The 23,514-nt window shown below is 44.2% G+C and overlaps 1 protein-coding gene across 1 annotated transcript in view; it reads left to right on the top strand.

Annotated features, from left to right (window-relative positions):
* sp100.1 (SP110 nuclear antigen, tandem duplicate 1) overlaps nucleotides 1-22,043 on the top strand; it is a 22,764-nt gene extending 721 nt beyond the window's left edge. Inside the window, exons 2-16 of the mRNA XM_030793345.1 lie at nucleotides 1-169; nucleotides 2,257-2,481; nucleotides 4,665-4,781; nucleotides 5,880-6,013; nucleotides 8,879-8,935; nucleotides 9,396-9,453; nucleotides 14,321-14,373; nucleotides 14,431-14,557; nucleotides 14,839-14,978; nucleotides 15,235-15,303; nucleotides 15,835-15,962; nucleotides 17,746-17,857; nucleotides 18,250-18,324; nucleotides 21,342-21,485; nucleotides 21,661-22,043. The exon at nucleotides 1-169 is cut by the window's left edge and continues 6 nt beyond it. Coding sequence (XP_030649205.1) covers nucleotides 1-169; nucleotides 2,257-2,481; nucleotides 4,665-4,781; nucleotides 5,880-6,013; nucleotides 8,879-8,935; nucleotides 9,396-9,453; nucleotides 14,321-14,373; nucleotides 14,431-14,557; nucleotides 14,839-14,978; nucleotides 15,235-15,303; nucleotides 15,835-15,962; nucleotides 17,746-17,857; nucleotides 18,250-18,324; nucleotides 21,342-21,485; nucleotides 21,661-21,741 — 1,689 coding nt within the window. The 3' untranslated portion in view covers nucleotides 21,742-22,043. The remainder of the gene's footprint in view (nucleotides 170-2,256; nucleotides 2,482-4,664; nucleotides 4,782-5,879; nucleotides 6,014-8,878; nucleotides 8,936-9,395; nucleotides 9,454-14,320; nucleotides 14,374-14,430; nucleotides 14,558-14,838; nucleotides 14,979-15,234; nucleotides 15,304-15,834; nucleotides 15,963-17,745; nucleotides 17,858-18,249; nucleotides 18,325-21,341; nucleotides 21,486-21,660) is intronic.
* Nucleotides 22,044-23,514: the final 1,471 nt, after the last annotated feature.

The raw sequence follows: 23,514 nt of genomic DNA, 5'->3' as shown, positions 1-23,514 counted from the left end.
AAGCGTACTCGGACTAAAGAGCAGAAAGAGAGCGCCGTGTATGAGGTTCTGGACTGGATTGAGCAGAAGCAGTCCCAGAAAATTAAGGAGTTCTGGAAGTGTGTGTTTCGGGACCATATTCTTCAGCACTATCCAGCTCTGCGGATTCTCCGGGACACACTGCTGGATGGTTCGTATAAACTCACAGATCAGTAGCAGAACCAGCACCTCTGTTGAACCTTTCCTAATCACGCTGTGAGTCCTCTGTCTTCAGTAGCTGGTCAATCTCATCTACAGTAACATTCTCATCTACAGTAATGTTCATCTACAGTAACATTCTCATCTACAGTAATGTTAACCTACAGTTACATTCTCATCTACAGTAACATTCTCACCTACAGTAATATTCTCATCTACAGTAACATTCTCATCTAGAGTAACATTCTCATCTACAGTAATGTTCATCTACAGTAACATTCTCATCTACAGTAACATTCTCACCTACAGTAATGTTCATCTACAGTAACATTCTCATCTACAGTAACATTATCACCTACAGTAATGTTCATCTACAGTAACATTCTCATCTACAGTAACATTCTCACCTACAGTAACATTCTCACCTACAGTAATGTTCATCTACAGTAACATTCTCATCTACAGTAACATTCTCATCTACAGTAATGTTCATCTACAGTAACATTCTTCATCTACAGTAATGTTCATCTACAGTAACATTCTCATCTACAGTAACATTCTCATCTACAGTAATGTTCATCTACAGTAACATTCTCACCTACAGTAATGTTCATCTACAGTAACATTCTCATCTACAGTAATGTTCACCTACAGTTACATTCTCATCTACAGTAACATTCTCACCTACAGTAATGTTCATCTACAGTAGCATTCTCATCTACAGTAACATTCTCACCTACAGTAACATTCTCATCTACAGTAACATTCTCACCTACAGTAACATTCTCATCTACAGAAACATTCTCACCTACAGTAATGTTCATCTACAGTAACATTCTCACCTACAGTAATGTTCATCTACAGTAACATTCTCATCTAGAGTAACATTCTCATCTACAGTAATGTTCATCTACAGTAACATTCTCATCTACAGTAACATTCTCACCTACAGTAATGTTCATCTACAGTAACATTCTCACCTACAGTAACATTCTCACCTACAGTAATGTTCATCTACAGTAACATTCTCATCTACAGTAATGTTCATCTACAGTAACATTCTCATCTACAGTAACATTCTCATCTACAGTAATGTTCATCTACAGTAACATTCTCATCTACAGTAACATTCTCACCTACAGTAACATTCTCACCTACAGTAATGTTCATCTACAGTAACATTCTCACCTACAGTAATGTTCATCTACAGTAACATTCTCACCTACAGTAACATTCTCACCTACAGTAATGTTCATCTACAGTAACATTCCTAGCTACAGTAAAATCCATCCACTGTCATGTTCATCGACAGTGAACTTGTTTCCCCCACACTAGTGCAAGTATGAGAGTGACTTGAGGATTAGGGGCAGTCACAAAATGCCTAATTCACTCCAATTAAATCTGATTCACTCTAGTTAAGTCTGTTTCACTCCAGTTAAATCTGATTCACTCCAATTAAATCTGATTCACTCCAGTTAAATCTGATTCACTCCAGTTAAGTCTGATAAACTCCAATTAAATCTGATTCACTCCAATTAAATCTCATTCACTCCAGTTAAGTCTGATTCACTCCAATTAAATCTGATTCACTCCAGTTAAGTCTGATTCACTCCAATTAAATCTGATTCACTCCAGTTAAATCTGATTCACTCCAGTTAAGTCTGATTCACTCCAATTAAATCTGATTCACTCCAGTTAAGTCTGATTCACTCCAATTAAATCTGATTCGCTCCAATTAAATCTGCTTCACTCCAGTTAAATCTCATTCACTCCAGTTAAATCTGATTCACTCCAGTTAAATCTGATTCACTCCAATTAAATCTCATTCACTCCAGTTAAGTCTGATTCACTCCAATTAAATCTGATTCACTCCAGTTAAATCTGATTCACTCCAATTAAATCTCATTCACTCCAGTTAAGTCTGATTCACTCCAATTAAATCTCATTCACTCCAGTTAAGTCTGATTCACTCCAATTAAATCTGATTCACTCCAGTTAAATCTGATTCACTCCAATTAAATCTGATTCACTCCAGTTAAATCTGACTCATGCCAATTAAAACAATGTTTTTTTCTACAGAGTCATTAAGGTTTTACCAACATCTGCCGTGCACAGAGGGACAGACGAAAGGAGAGGTTAACCAGAGGGATTCCCAAAAGAGGGGAGCAGCGGAGAGAGAGAATGAGAGGAGAGGGAAGAGGAGGAAGACAGAGAGGCGAGTCAGTGAAGATGAAGAAGAGGATGAAGAGTCTTCCTCCCAGAAAACACCCACCCAGAGGAAACACAGCAGCAAACCCACGTTCTGTAAGTGTGTGAGGGTGTGTGTTTGTGTATGTGTGTGTGTGTGTGTGTGTGTGTATGTGAGTGCAATGATACACACACACACACACACACACACACACAGTATTACACTGATACACACACACACACACACACACACACACACAGTATTACACTGTTACACACACACACACAGTTTTACACTGATACACACACACACACACACACAGTGTTACACTGATACACACACACAGTATTACACTGTTGCACACACACACACACATGCACGCACACACACAGTATTACACTGTTACACACACAGTATTACACTGTTACACACACACACAAACACAGTATTACGCTGATACACACACACACACAGTATTACACTGATACACACACACACACACACACACACACAGTATTACACTGATACACACACTGCCAAATACAAACACACTAAATCTCACACACACACAACGCCAACATACACAAACTAAACCTCACACACACACACACACACACAGTATTACACTGATACACACACACACACACACACACACACACACACACACACAGTATTACACTGATACACACACACACACAATATTACACTGTTACACACACACACACAGTATTATACTGATGAACACACACACACACAGTATTACACTGATACACACACATACACACACACACACACACACACACACACAGTATTACACTGATACACACACATACACACACACACACACACACACACAGTATTACACTGTTACACACACACACACACACACACACACACACACACAGTATTACACTGATACACACACACACACACATACACACACACACACAGTATTATACTGTTAAACACACACACACACAGTATTACACTGACACACACACACACACACACACACACACACACACACACACACACACACACACAGTATTACACTGATACACACGCACACACACACACACACATACACACGCACACACACACACACAGTATTACACTGTTACACACACACACACACACACACACACAGTATTACACTGTTACACACACGCACACACACACACAGTATTACACTGTTACACACACACACGCACACACACAGTATTACACTGATACACACACACACACACACACACACAGTATTTCACTGATGCACACACACACACACACACACACACACAGTATTACACTGTTACACACACAGTATTACACTGTTACACACACACACACACACACACACACACACACACAGTATTACACTGATACACACACACACACACACACACAGTATTACGCTGATACACAAACACACACAGTATTACACTGATACACACACACACACACAGTGTTACACTGATACACACACACACACACACAGTGTTACACTGTTACACACACACACACACAGTGTTACACTGTTACACACACACACACACACACACACACACACACACACACACACACACACACACAGTATTACACTGATACACACACACACACACACAGTGTTACACTGATACACACACACACACACACAGTGTTACACTGTTACACACACACGCACACACACAAGTTCAAGTTCAAGTTTATTTAGAGCCCAATATCACTGTTTACAGTCTCAAAGGGCTTTACAGGCCACAACAGTTAAATCAAAATATGACGGCACCCCCTGACTTAATCCTCATGGCGGGCAAGAAAAAACTCCCCAAAAACCCAAGAGGGAAATGGGAAAATGGGAGAAATCTTGAGGAGGACCACAGAGAGAGGAGACCCCTCCTTAGTCAGACAGGTGTGCAATAGGTGCCGACCACGTGGGCAGTTACAGCTGAAAGTAAATTGGGGCATGAACAAAGGGGATGGTGATGTAGACAGGAGGCTGACGGGGGATGGAAGATGATAACACCAGGATGGGTCAGTCCAGAGGGCGGGAGGAGTCAGGATCACTGGTGTCTCAGGAGTAGCATGTGTGGCTCGACAGAGAGAGAGTCACACACACACAGTATTATACTGATATATACTGTATTATACTGTATTATACTGATATTATACTGATACTTTCAGTTTGAGGTTTAAATGCACTTTTTCCTTGGCTTTAGTGTGAAGACTGATGCTGTGACACTGGACGGTCATTTTAGTCTAGTTCTGCTCTTATGATGTCGCCTCTCACTTGTTTTTCCTCCAGCATCTCCAGTGAAAGGGCAGGTTCTGGAAATCTGGACATATCCGCTGTATAAACATCAGCTGCCTGTGCAGTGTGGGGATAAGGATGGCACACTATACCGCAGGAAACTGGCCAATGGTATGACATCATCGGAATACCTCTCCTTTCACCTGACAGCCCTCAGACGCAGGAAGGCTTTGGTCTGGTCAGAGAGACAGAGAGAGAGAGACAGAGGGAGAGAGAGAGAGAGGGGGGAAGACAGAGAGAGAGACAGAAAGAGAGAGACAGAGAGATAGAGACAGAGGGAGAGAGAGAGAGGGGAAGAGAGAGAGAGAGAGACGGAGAGGGAGAGAGAGAGAGATAGAGATCAGGACTAAGATGTCTTGGGTATAGTGTGAGTTTTAGGGAAATGCTGTGTATACTACAGGTATGCTTCTCTCTCTGTCTCTGACACACACAAACACACACACAAACACACACACACACTCAGCTTCTTTGCTTCAGTGATTCTGCATGTGGGACCTGTTTAGCCTGGTTTGTTATTCTTCTGTTCTTTATTGTTAGCAATACAATTAAGATATTATATTTTAACACTTGTTTCTTCTCACTGTACGGGAATGCTGTGTTTTAATGGAGTGGTTTGTTTCTCTGTCTAGGGGGGGTCACTGTATGGGAATGCTGTGTTTTAATGGAGTGGTTTGTTTCTCTGTCTAGGGGGGGTCACTGTATGGGAATGCTGTGTTTTAATGGAGTGGTTTGTTTCTCTGTCTAGGGGGGGTCACTGTATGGGAATGCTGTGTTTTAATGGAGTGGTTTGTTTCTCTGTCTAGGGGGGGTCACTGTATGGGAATGCTGTGTTTTAATGGAGTGGTTTGTTTCTCTGTCTAGGGGGGGTCACTGTATGGGAATGCTGTGTTTTAATGGAGTGGTTTGTTTCTCTGTCTAGGGGGGGTCACTGTATGGGAATGCTGTGTTTTAATGGAGTGGTTTGTTTCTCTGTCTAGGGGGGGTCACTGTATGGGAATGCTGTGTTTTAATGGAGTGGTTTGTTTCTCTGTCTAGGGGGGGTCACTGTATGGGAATGCTGTGTTTTAATGGAGTGGTTTGTTTCTCTGTCTAGGGGGGGTCACTGTACGGGAATGCTGTGTTTTAATGGAGTGGTTTGTTTCTCTGTCTAGGGGGGGTCACTGTATGGGAATGCTGTGTTTTAATGGAGTGGTTTGTTTCTCTGTCTAGGGGGGGTGTGTATTTTGTCAAAGCGTCGCTGGTTTACGCCTGCACAGTTTGAAGACTTCGGTGGTAAAGGGAGGAACAAGAACTGGAAACTTAGCATCCGCTGTCACAACACTCCTCTCCAGAAACTCATACAGGTAAAACACTCACCTACACAAACACATTCAGATAAAACACTCCTCTCCAGAAACTCATACAGGTAAAACACTCACCTACACAAACACATTCAGATAAAACACTCCTCTCCAGAAACTCATACAGGTAAAACACTCACCTACACAAACACATTCAGATAAAACACTCCTCTCCAGAAACTCATACAGGTAAAACACTCACCTACACAAACACATTCAGATAAACCACTCACCTACACAAACACACTCAGATAAAACACTCCTCTCCAGAAACTCTTACAGGTAAAACACTCACCTACACAAACACATTCAGATAAAACACTCCTCTCCAGAAACTCATACAGGTAAAACACTCACCTACACAAACACATTCAGATAAACCACTCACCTACACAAACACACTCAGATAAAACACTCCACTCCAGAAACTCATACAGGTAAAACACTCACCCATACAAACACATTCAGATAAAACACTCCACTCCAGAAGTCATACAGGTAAAACACTCACCTACACAAAAACATTCAGATAAAACACACCTCTCCAGAAGTCATACAGGTAAAACACTCACCTACACAAAAACATTCAGATAAAACACACCTCTCCAGAAACTCATACAGGTAAAACATTCACCCACACAAAAACATTCAGATAAAACACACCTCTCCAGAAACTCATACAGGTAAAACACTCACCTACACATTCAGATAAAACACACCCCAAAACACACTCATGCAGGTAAAACGCACCCCTAGGCACACTCATACAGGTGAAATACACACACTCACACATGTAAACCACACCCCTACACACTCATACAGGTTAAACACACCCTACATGCACTCATACAGGTAAAACACATCTTTACGTACACTCATACAGGTAAAACACCCCGAAACACATTCATACAGATAGACAATCCCCTACACTATAGGCAAAACACACCCTTGCAAACACTCATACAGGTGAAACACACCCCTACACACTCATACAGGTAAAACACACCCCTACACACTCATACAGGTAAAACACACCCCTACACACTCATACAGGTAATACACACCCCTGCACTTTCTCTCCAGATCATTTTATTCTGGATTTCTACATCAGCACAGACGCCACCCAGATTCACGTCAGCGTCAGATCTCTCCAGAACCTTCCTCTGACCCACAGCCAGACCTCTGTGAATTGGACGGAGACCCGGAGATCTCTCTCTCCTCTCCAGACTGGATCAGATCTGTCTCTCCTCTCCAGACTGGATCAGATCTGTCTCTCTCCAGACTGGATCAGATCTGTCTCTTCTCTCCAGACTGGATCAGATCTGTTTCTTCTCTCCAGACTGGATCAGATCTGTCTCTCCTCTCCAGACTGGATCAGATCTGTCTCTTCTCTCCAGACTGGATCTTAACTGTTTCTTCTCTCCAGACTGGATCAGATCTGTCTCTCCTCTCCAGACTGGATCAGATCTCTCTCTCCTCTCCAGACTGGATCAGATCTGTCTCTCCTCTCCAGACTGGATCAGATCTGTCTCTTCTCTCCAGACTGGATCAGATCTGTCTCTCCTCTCCAGACTGGATCAGATCTGTCTCTCCTCTCCAGACTGGATCAGATCTCTCTCCTCTCCAGACTGGATCAGATCTGTCTCTCTTTTCCAATCTGGATCAGATCTGTCTCTTCTCTCCAGACTGGATCAGATCTGTCTCTTCTCTCCAGACTGGATCTTAACTGTTTCTTCTCTCCAGACTGGATCAGATCTGTCTCTCCTCTCCAGACTGGATCAGATCTGTCTCTTCTCTCCAGACTGGATCAGATCTGTCCCTCCTCTCCAGACTGGATCTTAACTGTTTCTTCTCTCCAGACTGGATCAGATCTGTCTCTCCTCTCCAGACTGGATCAGATCTGTCTCTCCTCTCCAGACTGGATCAGATCTGTCTCTTCTCTCTAGACTGGATCAGATCTGTTTCTTCTCTCCAGACTGGATCAGATCTGTCTCTCCTCTCCAGACTGGATCAGATCTGTCTCTCTTTTCCAATCTGGATCAGATCTGTCTCTCTCCAGACTGGATCAGATCTGTCTCTCCTCTCCAGACTGGATCAGATCTGTTTCTTCTCTCCAGACTGGATCAGATCTGTCTCTCCTCTCCAGACTGGATCAGATCTGTCTCTCCTCTCCAGACTGGATCAGATCTGTCTCTTCTCCCCAGACTGGATCAGATCTGTCTCTCCTCTCCAGACTGGATCAGATCTGTCTCTTCTCTCCAGACTGGATCAGATTTGTCATTTCTCTGTTGTACAGGTATATACAGTCTGGGCTATATCACCACTGAAATATAAACAGCGTAAAACTCCTTCCGATTTGGCCAGTGATTTGCTGGCCTTTAAATAGGAAAATGACTTTGGACAAGGGTCCTGGTCTCTGTGCTTTCATGACATTACTAGCTTTGTGTAATGACATGATTCCCATTGTCAGCCGCACATTTTGAGCCTGTGGTTGATGTAAACACAGGTTTGGGACATGGGTCAAAAGTAAAAACGTGAACCACTGGCATAAATAATGGACACTCATCTTCTCACCCCAGCTCTGATGAATGACCTTGATAACACAGCCCTGCTGTAAATCTCAATTTTGACTTAGCTCCAGAGACAAGAAGCACCTCCCTTCATTTGAATTTAATTACTTATTTTCTTTCTTTCTTTCTTTCTTTCTTTCTTTCTTGCTTTCTTTCTTTCTTTGCTGCACAGTTGAGTATGGTGTGATGTCAGCAGAATTACACAGCAGTTTAATGTCTCTCTCCCTCTCTTTGCCTCTGTCTCTCTTTCTGTCCTCGTCTCTGTCTCTCTCTCTCTCTCTCTCTCTCTCTCTCTTAGGAGGGGCATCTGATGATTGCACCGAAGAGAAGGAGAAAACCTCTCCAGGAAAGAAAGGTCTCACACCACACTAACAAACATCCAGACAGTAACCCTAACCCCTAACCCCTAACCTCTGACCCCTAACCCTAACCCCTAACCCCTAACCTCTGACCCCTAACCCTAACCCTAACCGCTAACCGCTAACCCCTAACCCTAACCGCTAACCCCTAACCCTAACCCTGAGCTGTGACTGTATATAGAGGAAGACTTTCCAGCACCTTCATCACTGCACTGCACCTACCACTAACTTTAACAATGATTATACGGTTTATTTATGTTTTATGAACACTTGACAGAAATGATCAATTAAAATTATAGTTATATGTATTACTGTTACAGCTAAAAGACACTCGCACATAGGTGAAGATTGTTGGTTTACATTTTGGCTGCGTGTTGTTTGTTTGTTTACTTGTTGGCTGCGTGCTGTATGTTTAATTCTACATGAGAGAACTGTCCTCTGTTTCTCTGATTACAGAGCAAGCGAATCCTATTCCAGTCCAGTTCATCAGACTCCACCTCTTCCTGTATCTCACGTCAGTATCCACCAATCAACAGCCCCAACGTTATACAGCAACTAAATACACACACTATACCACACACACACACACACACACACACTCTCACACACAAACATAAACACACACACACACAGAAATGCACATGACCAACACACACACAAACACACATCTAAACACATACTGCCAACACACACACACTAAACCTCACACACCTAAACACACACTGCCAAATACAAACACACTAAATCTCACACACACACAACGCCAACATACACAAACTAAACCTCACACATACACACACACACACACCTCTAAACACACACCACCAATACGCACACACCTAAACACAAACCACCAACACACACACTACACCTCACATACACACATCTAAACACACACCCCTAACACACAAAATAAACACACACACACACTAAACCTCTCACACAAACACGTAAACACACATCACCAACACACACACTCTAAACCTTACACACACACGCACACACACTTACACACACTACACCTGACACACTTAAACATAAACCACCTACACACAAACACCCACACCTGAACACGCACCACCAGCACACACACGCACTAAACCTCACAGATACACACAATTTAGCAGACGCACTTAGCCAAAGCGACTTACAATCAGTGCATCCGTCAGATTCCTAATACCTCATAAGCATACATTGCTAAAAAGACTGAGCGTCAATTTACTCCTTCGTATTGCGGCCTGGAATTCTTAGACAAACATAGATACAAGACAAGGGTTTTTTTTTAAGGAAGGGGGGTTAGGCTTAGGGGGATAGGTGGGTTCTGAAGAGGTGGGTTTTCAGTTTCTTGCGGAAGATGGTGAGGGATTCCGCAGTCCTAACTGTATGAGGGAGGTCGTTCCACCACCGAGGGGCAATGGCGGAGAAGAGGCGTGGTCGGGAGGAGCAGCTGCCGGGTTCCCGAAGTGAGGGGACCGTCAGCTGACCAGAGGTCGTAGAGCGGAGGGTTCTAGTAGTGGTATACGGAGTTATTAGGGACTGAAGGTATGATGGGGCGGAGCCTCTTGTTGCCTGGTAGGCCAGTACCAGTGTCTTGAATTGGATGTGGGCAGCTACCAGAAGCCAGTGGAGCACAGTAAGCAGTGGAGTGACATGAGAGTGCTTAGGGAGGTTGAAGACCAGGCGTGCAGCGGCGTTCTGCACGAGCTGGAGCGGCCTGATGGTGCAGGTCGGTAAGACAGCCAGTAGAACGTTGCAGTAGTCCAGGCGGGAGATGACAAGCACTTGGACCAGGAGCTGGGTCGCCTGTTGTGTGAGGAATGGGCGGATTCTCCTGATGTTGTATAGGGAGAATCTGCAGGATCAAGTGACTGCTGTGATGTGACCGGAGTAGGTTAGCTGTTTGTCAAGGGTCATGCCAAGGTTTTTGGCTGCTGTGGTGGGGAACACCACAGATCCCTCGATGGTGATTGCAGTGTCAATCGTTGGGGAGTTCTTTGCAGGAAAGAACAAAAGCTCAGTTTTCTCCAGGTTGAGCTTGAGGTGGTTAGCAGACATCCAGGAGGCAATGTCAGCTAAGCAGGCTGTGATGCGAGGCTGAACCTGGGAGTCAGAGGGGGGGAAGGAGAAGAACAGCTGTGTATCATCAGCGTAGCAGTGGTAAGAGAGACCATGGGCGGAGATAACTTGACCGAGTGATCTGGTGTAGAGAGAGAAGAGGAGTGGACCAAGTACCGAACCTTGTGGGACTCCCGTGTGGAAAGAGTGGGGGGAGGAGACCGATTCCCTCCAAGAGACCTGGTAGGAACGGTCCGACAGATAGGACTTGAACCATGCGAGTGCAGAACCCACGATGTCCAGCCCAGCAAGGGATGAGAGGAGGATCTGGTGGTTGACCGTGTCAAATGCTGCGGAGAGGTCTAGGAGTATGAGGACAGAGCTGAGAGACTTTGCTCTGGCCAAGTGGAGCTCCTCCGAGACAGCAAGGAGGGCCGTCTCGGTGGAGTGGCCGGCTTTGAATCCAGATTGGTTCTGATCCATGAGATTGTTCTGGAGAAGATATGGTGAGAGTTGGTTATATGCTGCATGTTCCAGGGTTTTGGAGAGAAACGGTAGGAGAGAGACTGGACGGTAGCTACTGACATCAGCTGGGTCTAGAGTGGGCTTCTTAAGCAGTGGCTTGACCCGTGGCCTGTTCAGGGCAGAAGGAACTGTGCCAGTAGGAGGAGCTGCTGATCAAGGACGAGATGAAGGGCAGAATGTCGTCCGAGATGGCCTGAAAGAGAGGGGAGGGGATGGGATCTAGAGGGCAGGTAGTAGGCCGGTGGGATTTGATAAGTAGGAGAGCTTCAGAGTCAGATAGAGGGGAGAAGGAGGAAAAGATAGTGGGGGAGGCGGAGGGTGCACGATGCGGGGTGGGCGGGGATGGGGGAAAGGAGTCGCAGATGTCTTTGATCTTCTTCTCGAAGAAGGAGACAAAGTTATCAGCAGATAGGGATGATTGAGGAGGAGGAGGAGGAGGAGGGAGGAGAAGGTGGAGAAGAGTTTGCGGGTGTTAGAAGAGGCAGAGTTGATCCTGGAGCGGAAGAAGGCAGATTTAGCAGAGGGATCTTGATTTCTGCCATCTCCGTTCAGCCGCGCGAAGTTTGGCTCTGTCAGCAGGAATGCTATAGGGACTGGGAGCGGAGAGGCGAGCCGGCTTGGTGACGGGGGGGCAGAGGGTGTCCAGGGAGGAGGCCAGTGCGGAGAGGACTGTAGAGGATTTCTCCTCCACAGGGAGAAGAGAGAAGGCTTCCACAGATGGGAGAGAGGAGCAGACCATAGAAGAGAAGGCGCCAGAGGAGAGGGAGCGAAGGTTGCGCCTAGCAGAGACTGGCAGCGTGGGAGCAGAGGATTTCAGGGAGGGTGAGATCGAGAGAGAGAAAGACATGAAGAAGTGGTCTGAGGTGTGAAGCAGTGTGACGGTGAGATCAGGAACTTGGCAGCCTCTTGTGAAGACAGGGTCCAGTTGATTGCCACCCTTGTGTGTTGCAGGGGACTCCGTGAGGGTAAAGTCAAAGGACTGAAGGAGGGAGAGTAGGCCATCAGACTGAGTAGAATTCAGCGGAATGTTGAAGTCTCCAAGCAGCAGGATGGGGGTGCCGTCCTCAGGGAAGGAGCTGAGGAGGGTGTCCAAATTTGTCCAGGAATGCCTGCAGATGACCTGCAAAGAGTACGAGAGGAAACTCGAACATGAATAGTGAGATGACACATGATTAGTGTGAGAGAACACAAGGGGGACAAAGGTACTTAAAGCGGTAGGGTAGAAGCACAATTATACCGATACGCAAATGGGAATTAAATCACTGAGGGTCCGGCAGACAGGCAGTAGTTGTCTCAGATTCCTCATTGTCCTTCCTCGGTGGACTCCCACAGGTAGACTCCCTTGTCTTAGTCCGACGAGACAAGGGAGACGAGACCGCTACAGCTGCCGCTACAGCTGCCACTTGGCAAGAGCACTAGTAGTCCTGTGACTACAGCGTTCGAGGCTTAAGGGCTGGCTACAGCCCCGCCCCCTCAGAACAACACGTAAATTGGCTGAGTAACAAACAAATGCAAATCAGCAACTCAACAGCTGACGTGACAGAAATTCAAAACAAACTCCCTAGTGAAATAAGCTAGCGCACACAGTTCTAACTGACAGAGAACCTAAGGTAAAGCGAACCCTGAAAGAATCTAGCACAAAGTGACGAAGTAAGTTATAACCTAACCTAAGGTAAAGCGAACCCTGAAAGAATCTAGCATGAAGTGACGAAGTAAGTTATAACCTACCCTAAGGTAAAGCGAACCCTGAAAGAATCTAGCACGAAGTGACGAAGTACGTTATACGGTGGAACGACAACAGAGTACACAGAGCAAACAGAAATCGCGGCTACTAAGGCAAATAACACGTGACAGAGACGAGAGAGAAACCAGAAATCGCGGCTACTGAAGCAGATAAAGCAAAGTCTTACCAGGATCTTGCTCTGAAGGAGAAGCAATCTGACTGAAAAACGATGCACACACTAACGTACACACACTTCAGCACTCACCACTAACACACACACACACACACACTAAACCTCACAGATACACACACTTCAGCACTCACCACTAACACACACACACACACACACACAAAACCTCACAGATACACACACTTCAGCACACACAAACACACACACACACATATATAGAAATATACATACACACATGAACATACACACACTCACAAACATACGCATGTACACACACACACCTAAACACACACCACCAACACATGCACACTGAAGCTTATAGACGTACACACACTTAAACAGGTACACACACACATTTAAACACACACCACCAACACGCATACACATTTACCCCACCAACACAAGCACATACACACATGCACAAGACACACACACACAAACACACACACACACCCCCCCCAACAGAATCCATCTACACACTCTCTCTCTCTCTCTCTCTCACACACACACACGCACACAATAGTTCAAACACATACCTTCAACAGCACACCTGTGAACATTGTTTCTCTCACTCCTAAACAGACTGTAAATAAATAATAAATAGTAATCTAATAATGTATAATAATATAATGATGTATAATAATATAATAATGTATAATAATATAATAATGTATAATAATATAATAATGCCTTATTTCCTCTCCCCTGCCCTTCATTTCACCCTCCTTTCTCTTTTTCTCCTTCACCTCACCCTCACCCTTACAATCACTCTCACCCTTACTCTCACTGTCGCCCTCAGTATCACCCTCACCCTCACTGTTCACTGTTCACAGTGTGTGTGTGCAATCAAGGAGATTTACATTTACATTACTCTCATTCTCACGGCAGTAGAGAGCAGCGAAGAAAGCGAGGAGGTGAACAGTGAAGAGGAGGAGAGTGAGAATGAGAAAAGAAAAGAAGAGAATGGCGTAGAGAGGAGAGGAGAGGAGGAGAGAGAAGAGAGAGAGCAGGCAGAGGAGAGAAGTTTGGTTGGTGATGTTGATGTGTCTGAGTTTCAGTCTCTCACTCTCTCCATCACCTGTGGATCTGCTACAGCTACTCTACATAAACAACGCTTTGCTTCAGGTACAGAACTGTGTGTGTGTGCGTGTGTGTGTGTGCGTGTGTGTGTGTGCGTGTGTGTGTGTGTGTGTGTGTGTGTGTGTGTGTGTGTGTGTGCGTGCGTGTGTGTGTGTGTGTGTGTGTGTGTGCGTGTGCGCGTGCGTGTGCGTGTGCGTGCGTGTGTGCGTGTGTAGCTATCATAGAGGTGCAGTAGCTAATGTGATGTGGATCCTTTGATAAGCAATTTGATTGGTGAAAGAGAATATCCGGTAACACCATGTGACTGGTGTCCTGATCTGCTGCAGGGGCTTATGGGAAATGTATCCGTACAGAGGAACGCTGGTGGACTCCGATGGAGTTTGTGGAACAGAATTCCACCCTGGACAACTCTCACTGGAAGAGAGACATCTACTGCTGTGGGAAACCTCTTAGCTTCCTCCTGCAGGTAATGAGGGAGAGACAGAGAGAGAGAGAGGAGAGGAGAGAGAGAGAGGAGTGGAGAGGAGATGAGAGGAGAGGAGAGGAGTGAAAGACAGGTGGCCTCTGAGAGAGAAAGTGAGTGTATATGTGCATTGACAGAGAAAGAGTAAAAACTATTTTACCTCTGTGTGTGTGTGTGTGCGTGTGTGTGTGTGTGTGTATGTGTTTGTGTCTGTATGTGTGTGTGTGTGTGTGTGTGTGTGTGTGTGTTTTCTCCATAGATGAAGATCCTGCAAGCTCATTCAGTTCTGTGTGACTGCAAACTGTGCTCCAGACTTGAGGAAGATGTGGTACATTTTCACACACACACAGACACACACACACACCCATACACACATTATTTAGTTATTTATTGTGTGTGTGTGTGTGTAATGTGTATGGATGTAATGTGTGTGTGTAATGTGTGTTGTATGTGTGTGTTTAATGTGTGTGTGTGTGTGTGTGTGTGTGTAATGTGTGTTGTGTGTGTGTGTGTAATGTGTGTGTGTGTGTGTGTAATGTGTGTTGTGTGTGTGTGTGTGTGTGTGTAATGTGTGTTGAATGTGTGTGTGTAATTTGTGTGTGTAATTTGTGTGTGTGTGTCTGTGTGTGTGTGTGTGTGTGTGTGTGTGTGTGTGTTGTATGTGTGTGTGTAATGTGTATGGGTGTAATGTCTGTGTGTGTGTGTAATGTGTGTCTGTAATGTGTGTGTGTGTGTGTGTGTGTGGATGTGTGTGTGTGTATGTATGGGTGTTTTGTATGTGTGTATGTAATGTGTGTTGTATGTGTGTGTGTGTGTGAGTGTGTGTGTGTGTAATGTGTGTGTGTGTGTGTGTGAACAGCAGGAACAGAATAATGACGATGAGTGTTTTATCTGTGACGGGGTTGGAGACCTGATCTGCTGTGATGAGTGTCCGAGATCTTTCCATCACAAGTGTCACCTGCCCACTGTGGACCCAGACTTACTGGGGTGAGAGAGAAACAAACCTACAGAAATGCATTCTGCATTCTCCACTGTGGACTATTAGTTTCTCATTTCATCTGTGTGTACATGTACATGTGTGTGTAATATGTGTGTGTGTGTGTGTGTGTGTAATGTGTGTGTGTGTAATGTGTGTAATGTGTGTGTGTGTAGGGAACAGTGGATATGTACATGTGTGTGTAATATGTGTGTGTGTGTGTGTGTGTGTGTAATGTGTGTGTGTGTAATGTGTGTAATGTGTGTGTGTGTAGGGAACAGTGGATATGTACATGTGTGTGTAATGTGTGTAATGTGTGTGTGTGTGTGTGTGTAATATGTGTGTGTGTGTGTGTGTGTGTGTGTGTGTGTGTAATGTGTGTGTGTGTGTGTAGGGAACAGTGGATATGTACACATGTGTGTGTAATGTGTGTAATGTGTGTGTGTGTGTGTGTGTAATATGTGTGTGTGTGTGTGTGTGTGTGTAATGTGTGTGTGTGTGTGTGTAGGGAACAGTGGATATGTACATGTGTGTGTAATATGTGTGTGTGTGTGTGTGTGTAATGTGTGTGTGTAGGGAACAGTGGATATGTACATGTGTGTGTAATGTGTGTGTGTGTGTGTGTGTGTATGTGTAATGTACATGTGTGTGTAATGTGTGTGTGTGTGTGTAGGGAACAGTGGATATGTACATGTGTGTGTAATGTGTGTAATATGTGTGTGTGTGTGTAATGTGTGTAATGTGTGTGTGTGTAGGGAACAGTGGATATGTACATGTGTGTGTAATATGTGTGTGTGTGTGTGTAATGTGTGTGTGTGTAATGTGTGTAATGTGTGTGTGTGTAGGGAACAGTGGATATGTACATGTGTGTAATGTGTGTAATATGTGTGTGTGTGTGTGTGTGTGTGTGTAATGTGTGTAATGTGTGTGTGTGTGTAGGGAACAGTGGATATGTACATGTGTGTGTAATATGTGTGTGTGTGTGTGTGTGTGTGTAATGTGTGTGTGTGTAGGGAACAGTGGATATGTACATGTGTGTGTAATGTGTGTAATATGTGTGTGTGTGTGTAATGTGTGTAATGTGTGTGTGTGTAGGGAACAGTGGATATGTACATGTGTGTGTAATGTGTGTAATATGTGTGTGTGTGTGTGTAATGTGTGTAATGTGTGTGTGTGTAGGGAACAGTGGATATGTACATGTGTGTGTAATGTGTGTAATATGTGTGTGTGTGTGTGTAATGTGTGTAATGTGTGTGTGTGTGTGTGTAATATGTGTGTGTGTGTGTGTGTAATGTGTGTAATGTGTGTGTGTGTAGGGAACAGTGGATATGTACATGTGTGTGTAATATGTGTGTGTGTGTGTGTGTGTGTGTGTGTAATGTGTGTGTGTGTAGGGAACAGTGGATATGTACACGTGTGTGTAATATGTGTGTGTGTGTGTAATGTGTGTAATGTGTGTGTGTGTAGGGAACAGTGGATATGTACATGTGTGTGTAATATGTGTGTGTGTGTGTGTGTGTGTGTGTGTGTAATGTGTGTGTGTGTAGGGAACAGTGGATATGTACATGTGTGTGTAATATGTGTGTGTGTGTGTGTGTGTGTGTAATGTGTGTAATGTGTGTAATATGTGTGTGTGTGTGTGTAATGTGTGTAATGTGTGTGTGTGTAGGGAACAGTGGATATGTACATGTGTGTGTGTGTAATGTGTGTAATATGTGTGTGTGTGTGTGTAATGTGTGTGTGTGTAATGTGTGTAATGTGTGTGTGTAATGTGTGTAATGTGTGTGTGTGTAGGGAACAGTGGATATGTACATTCTGTTTGTTGAGAAAGTGGCAGAGCTGGCGTTACTCCAGTCACATGACGCTAGAGGAAGTTTTGAACAGCCCGGTGTCCCAGTATAAACTGGTAACTAACACACACACACACACACGCACACACGCACACACGCACACAGACACGCAGACACAGACACAAACATAAACACACACACACACTAACACACACACACACACACACAGACATAGACACACACAGACACACACACCCACACACACCCACACACACACACACAATAGTATCTACACAGCTGTCTCTTTTATGTTGTTTATGTGAATTTATATCAGTGACTCTGTGTGTGTGTGTCTGTGTGTGTGTGTCTGTGTGTGTGTGTGTGTGTGTGTGCGTGTGTACGTGTGTGTGTGTGTGTGTGTGTGTGTGTGTGCGTGCGTGTGTCTGACTGTGTGTCTGTGTGTGTGTGTGCGTGTGTGCGTGTGTGTGTGTGTGTGTGTGTATAACAGCAGTGCCAGTACCTTCTGCTGTGTTTGTATAAGGAGGATGTGAAGCGTGTGTTTGGGCCAAATCCCTGCACCACTGTGAGTATTGACACTGTATTATTATTATTGTTGTTGTTGTTGTTGTTTTATTGCTGCTGTTGTTGTTGTTCTTAGTATGAGTGTACACTGGAGTACGTTGTTTCAAAAGATGAGCAGTAAGAGGACAAAAAGGATCCAAATAACTAAGTAATAATAATTGTAAAGGTTTTAAAAAATGAAACCTTGTGCTTTTTCTACCAGGTCTTTTTACATTCTGTAAATATCAGGGAAGTATTTTGGCAAAATGTTAAAGTCTGACAATTTGTCAGGACTATGAAAGCTTAAATCATCACCTACAAGATCTCAGCAGTTACTACTGATTAGACCTGACCTGATTGGTCCATAGGAACAGTCACCACTGATTAGACCTGACCTGATTGGTCCATAGGAACAAGTTCAAGTTCAAGTTTATTTAGAGCCCAATATCACTGTTTACAGTCTCAAAGGGCTTTACAGGCCACAACAGTCAAATCAAAATATGACGGGACCCCCTGACTTAATCCTCATGGCGGGCAAGAAAAAACTCCCCAAAAACCCAAGAGGGAAATGGGAAAATGGGAGAAATCTTGAGGAGGACCACAGAGAGAGGAGACCCCTCCTTAGTCAGACAGGTGTGCAATAGGTGCCGACCACGTGGGCAGTTACAGCTGAAAGTAAATTGGGGCATGAACAAAGGGGATGGTGATGTAGACAGGAGGCTGACGGGGGATGGAAGATGATAACACCAGGATGGGTCAGTCCACAGGGCGGGAGGAGTTAGGATCACTGGTGTCTCAGGAGTAGCATGTGTGGCTCGACAGAGAGAGAGAGAGAGAGAGAGAGAGAGAGGGAGAGAGAGAGAGAGAGAGAGAGAGAGAGAGCGAGAGAGAGAGAGGCACATTGTTAGATGTTCATTTCCACATAATGGTTAAGGTAGATATACATTGTGTGCCGAGTGCAGGCAGGGACTCCAGCAAGACTAGCTAGTACAGCATAGCTAAAAGGGAGAGCTAGAAGGTAATATGGACATGATGGCACTCTGGGACACAAGGCGGCCACCCACTCCACAGTCAACAAACCTGAGTGAACATGTTAGAGTGGGGGGGGCGACAGCATCCAAACATCCCAGTTCACCAAACAATCTATGCCCGAGAACCCTCCAGATCTGCTCCTTTGCCTAGTAAAGAGCTATTAGCAAAAGGCTTGGCTAAACAGATAAGTTTTCAGCCTTGACTTAGGCATAGAGACTGTGTCTGAGTCTCGAACATTAATTGGGAGGCTGTTCCATAACTGTGGGGCTCTGTAAGAGAAGGCTCTGCCCCCTGCTGTGGCCGTCATAACTCTAGGTACCAACAAATAGCACCACTGATTAGACCTGACCTGACTGGTCCATATGAACAGTCACCACTGATTTGAGGACATCATATTGTCCCGCCCAGTTGGGTCCGATCATTTCTGACGGTTCTGACAGTTCTGGGTGGATTTGTTTGTGTAGGGCAGCATGAGTGACTTTCTAATTTGTTGAATCGCCACTTTCTCTAAAAATTCGTTTTATTCTGCAGTGGAGAACAAGACATTTGCACTGACCATAGCTGTGTATCACTTTGACCTTACCTGTGTATCACTTTGACCTTAGCTGTGTATTGCTTTGACCTTAGCTGTGTATTGCTTTGACCTTAGCTGTATGTGGCGTTGACTTTAGCTGTTTATCACTTTGACCTTAGCTGTGTATCGTGTTGACCTTAGCTGTGTATCGCTTTGACTTTTGACGGACCTGCGACACAACCCTCCCCCACCGGTGCCAGGCCGCTGCAGGTGCAGCCTGTTGAGCTCTCACTGCATTACTAATGTAACAAAACTCATTTTTTATTTCACACTTAACACTATAACACGTGTAAATCACAAAATTATTATTATTATATGTAAAGTTAGGGCACACTGTATGTGTTGTGGTAGGGGTCTAAGGGTACGTGTATTTGGAGCAGGATGTTCGGTTCGGTGTGCATTGTGATTTGGGTGAATATAGTCTAGCTTTAACCACGCGGGTTACGGGCATCACTTTTCTAAAGCTCTGACGGTCAGTCGACTGAAGCGTTAGTGAAGAAATTGATACTTGACAAGATACAGTGTGCCCTCTCCTCTACACCTCTGTGTGCGGAACTAAAATTAAAAACTCATCTCTTCTCTGATTCCATATCTGAGCCGTAACTCTCCAACTGAATTAGCATAGGTTCAGCGATGCAGCCTTGTAAGTATGGCGACCGCAAAGCCAGAGCTTGAGTACTGTCCCGTATCCTTCAGGTCTCCTGCTTGGGAACATTTTGGTTTTCCAGTGAACTACAGTAGCAGTGGGCAAAGACAAGTAGTTGAGATGAAGGCAGTGTGGCGGCATTGTTAAACTGAAATCGCGTCTGTTACTGGCATTACGTAGAACATGATCTCATTTGAGACGGCGTCATCCAGATGTGAATATCACTGGTACAAGGAAAAAACAGTGGAGTGCGAACTGGAAATTATGGGCAGTTTGCCACTGTTTATACATTTGTACAAGTTTATAAGTTTACAAGTAAATTCATAATAAATGAAATAATAAATGTTTTGCATTTGTTTTTTCACTGTACTGAAACCGTACTGAACCGTGACTTCAAAGGCAAGGTACATACCAAACCGTGTCCTTTGCGTACCAATACACCCCTAGTGTGTGTGTGTGTAGGTTACTGGCTACGATAATGTCATTAATAAAGTGAACTCTGTGTGTGGGTGTGTGTGTGTGTAGAGGGGTGTGTGTGTTTGCATGTGTGTAGGTTCCTGGCAACAGTATCGTCATTAATTAAGTGGTGTGTGTGTGAGTGTCTGTGTGTGTGTGTGTGTGTAGGTTCCTGGCTACAGTAATGTCATTAATAAAGTGGTGTGTGTGTGTGTGTGTGTATAGGTTCCTGGCTACAGTAATGTCATTAATAAAGTGGTGTGTGTGTGTAGGTTCCTGGCTACAGTAATGTCATTAATAAAGTGAAGTGTGTGTGTGTGTGTGTGTGTAGGTTCCTGGCTACAGTAATGTCATTAATAAAGTGATGTATTTGGAGAAAGTAACAGAGAAACTGCAGGAGGGTCAGTATGAAACACTGGACCAACTCAACTCTGACATACAGCTCATCTTTCAGAACTGTGCCACTTTTAACAAGGTAAGTACCATCACACACACACACACACACACACACACACAAACACAATCTCGCACAGACACACACACGTGCACACACAAACACACTCTCACACACACTCTCTCTCTAACACACACCCCTGAATGCGTGTTTGATTGACTCTTCACCATCTTTCTCTCTCTCTCTCTCTCTCTAGGATAATGAGTTTGGGAGAATGGGTGCTAGACTGAAGGATATGTATGAGAAGGAGTTCCAAAGCATCTTCAACATCCAATAGCATTTATTCTTGAACAGGAGGTTGATTTTGATTGGATAAGACATCAGGAGATCGTGGCAGGAGACACATGATAATCAGCTCTTGGTGGCTAATGGACAGAAGTGGGAAAGTCCATATTTGTGTGAGAGTTTACCAATCCCACTATAGAAGTCGAGATTTAGACTTCCGTGGTGTTAGAGCGTTAATTTGAGAGTACTTTTTATTGGCATGGCACTTTTTAATGACACAGAATCTTTACATTATCCTGCACATACTGGAACAAAACACAGACTTTGTCACAAACACAAGCCCTCCAAACACAGACACACACATCGACACACACAAACACAGACACGCACACACACACACACTGACACACACAGGCACAGTTCATGTGTTTTCAGGGAGTTTTGCTCTGTATGTGGATTCTGATCTGTATTGTTCTCATCCACACTCACTGTCCTCTGTCCAGTCCTGCTCCCCTTCATTTGTGGCTGTAAACTTTTATTGCTTTGACTGAATCATCTTCTGCATATTTCATGATGCTTGGATGATGAAACAGATAATCAGCTTACAGACCTGCTTCAGGGATGAGTGCTTTAGGAAGCATTGATGCAGTTTTAGAGTGTTTACTGTGACTTGAGTCTGAAACAGACAGTATTAAATCCATGCAAAAGTTCACTGGAAAACACACAGGAAAGACAGGTTGATAGTCCCTGCATTCGTTTAAAGCACAGATATCATCCATTGGAAATAAATACAACACATGGTCCCATGATTTGATTAACTGGCTCTAATTTATGCTGATGTCTTGGTTTCTTTTGTTTTTTCAGATCTGTAACCCACATTACAGAACACACTGAACCCACACTACAGAACACACTGAACCCACATTACATTACAGAACCCACATTACAGAACACACTGAACCCACATTACATTACAGAACACACTGAACCCACATTACATTACAGAACCCACATTACAGAACACACTGAACTCATATTACATTACAGAACCCACATTACAGAACACACTGAACCCACATTACACTACAGAACACACTGAACCCACATTACATTACAGAACACACTGAACCCACATTACGCTACAGAACACACTGAACCCACATTACATTACAAAACACACTGAACCCACATTACACTACAGAACACACTGAACCCACATTACACTACAGAACACACTGAACCCACATTACATTACAGAACACACTGAACCCACATTACACTACAGAACACACTGAACCCACATTACACTACAGAACACACTGAACCCACATTACATTACAAAACACACTGAACCCACATTACACTACAGAACACACTGAACCCACATTACATTACAGAACCCACATTACAGAACACACTGAACTCACATTACAGAACACACTGAACCCACATTACATTACAGAACCCACATTACAGAACACACTGAACTCACATTACATTACAGAACACACTGAACCCACACTACAGAACACACTGAACCCACATTACATTACAGAACCCACATTACAGAACACACTGAACTCACATTACAGAACACACTGAACCCACATTACATTACAGAACACACTGAACTCACATTACATTACAGAACACACTGAACTCACACTACAGAACACACAGAACCCACATTACACTACAGAACACACTGAACCCACACTACAGAACACACTGAACCCACATTACATTACAGAACCCACATTACAGAACACACTGAACCCACATTACACTACAGAACACACTGAACCCTCATCACAGAACACACTGA

This window comes from Chanos chanos, chromosome 16 (genome assembly GCF_902362185.1).
Source record: "Chanos chanos chromosome 16, fChaCha1.1, whole genome shotgun sequence".
NCBI classification, from domain to species: Eukaryota; Metazoa; Chordata; class Actinopteri; order Gonorynchiformes; family Chanidae; genus Chanos; species Chanos chanos.
Note: the sequence above shows the minus strand (reverse complement) of the source record. Positions and strands in the feature narration are given on the sequence as shown.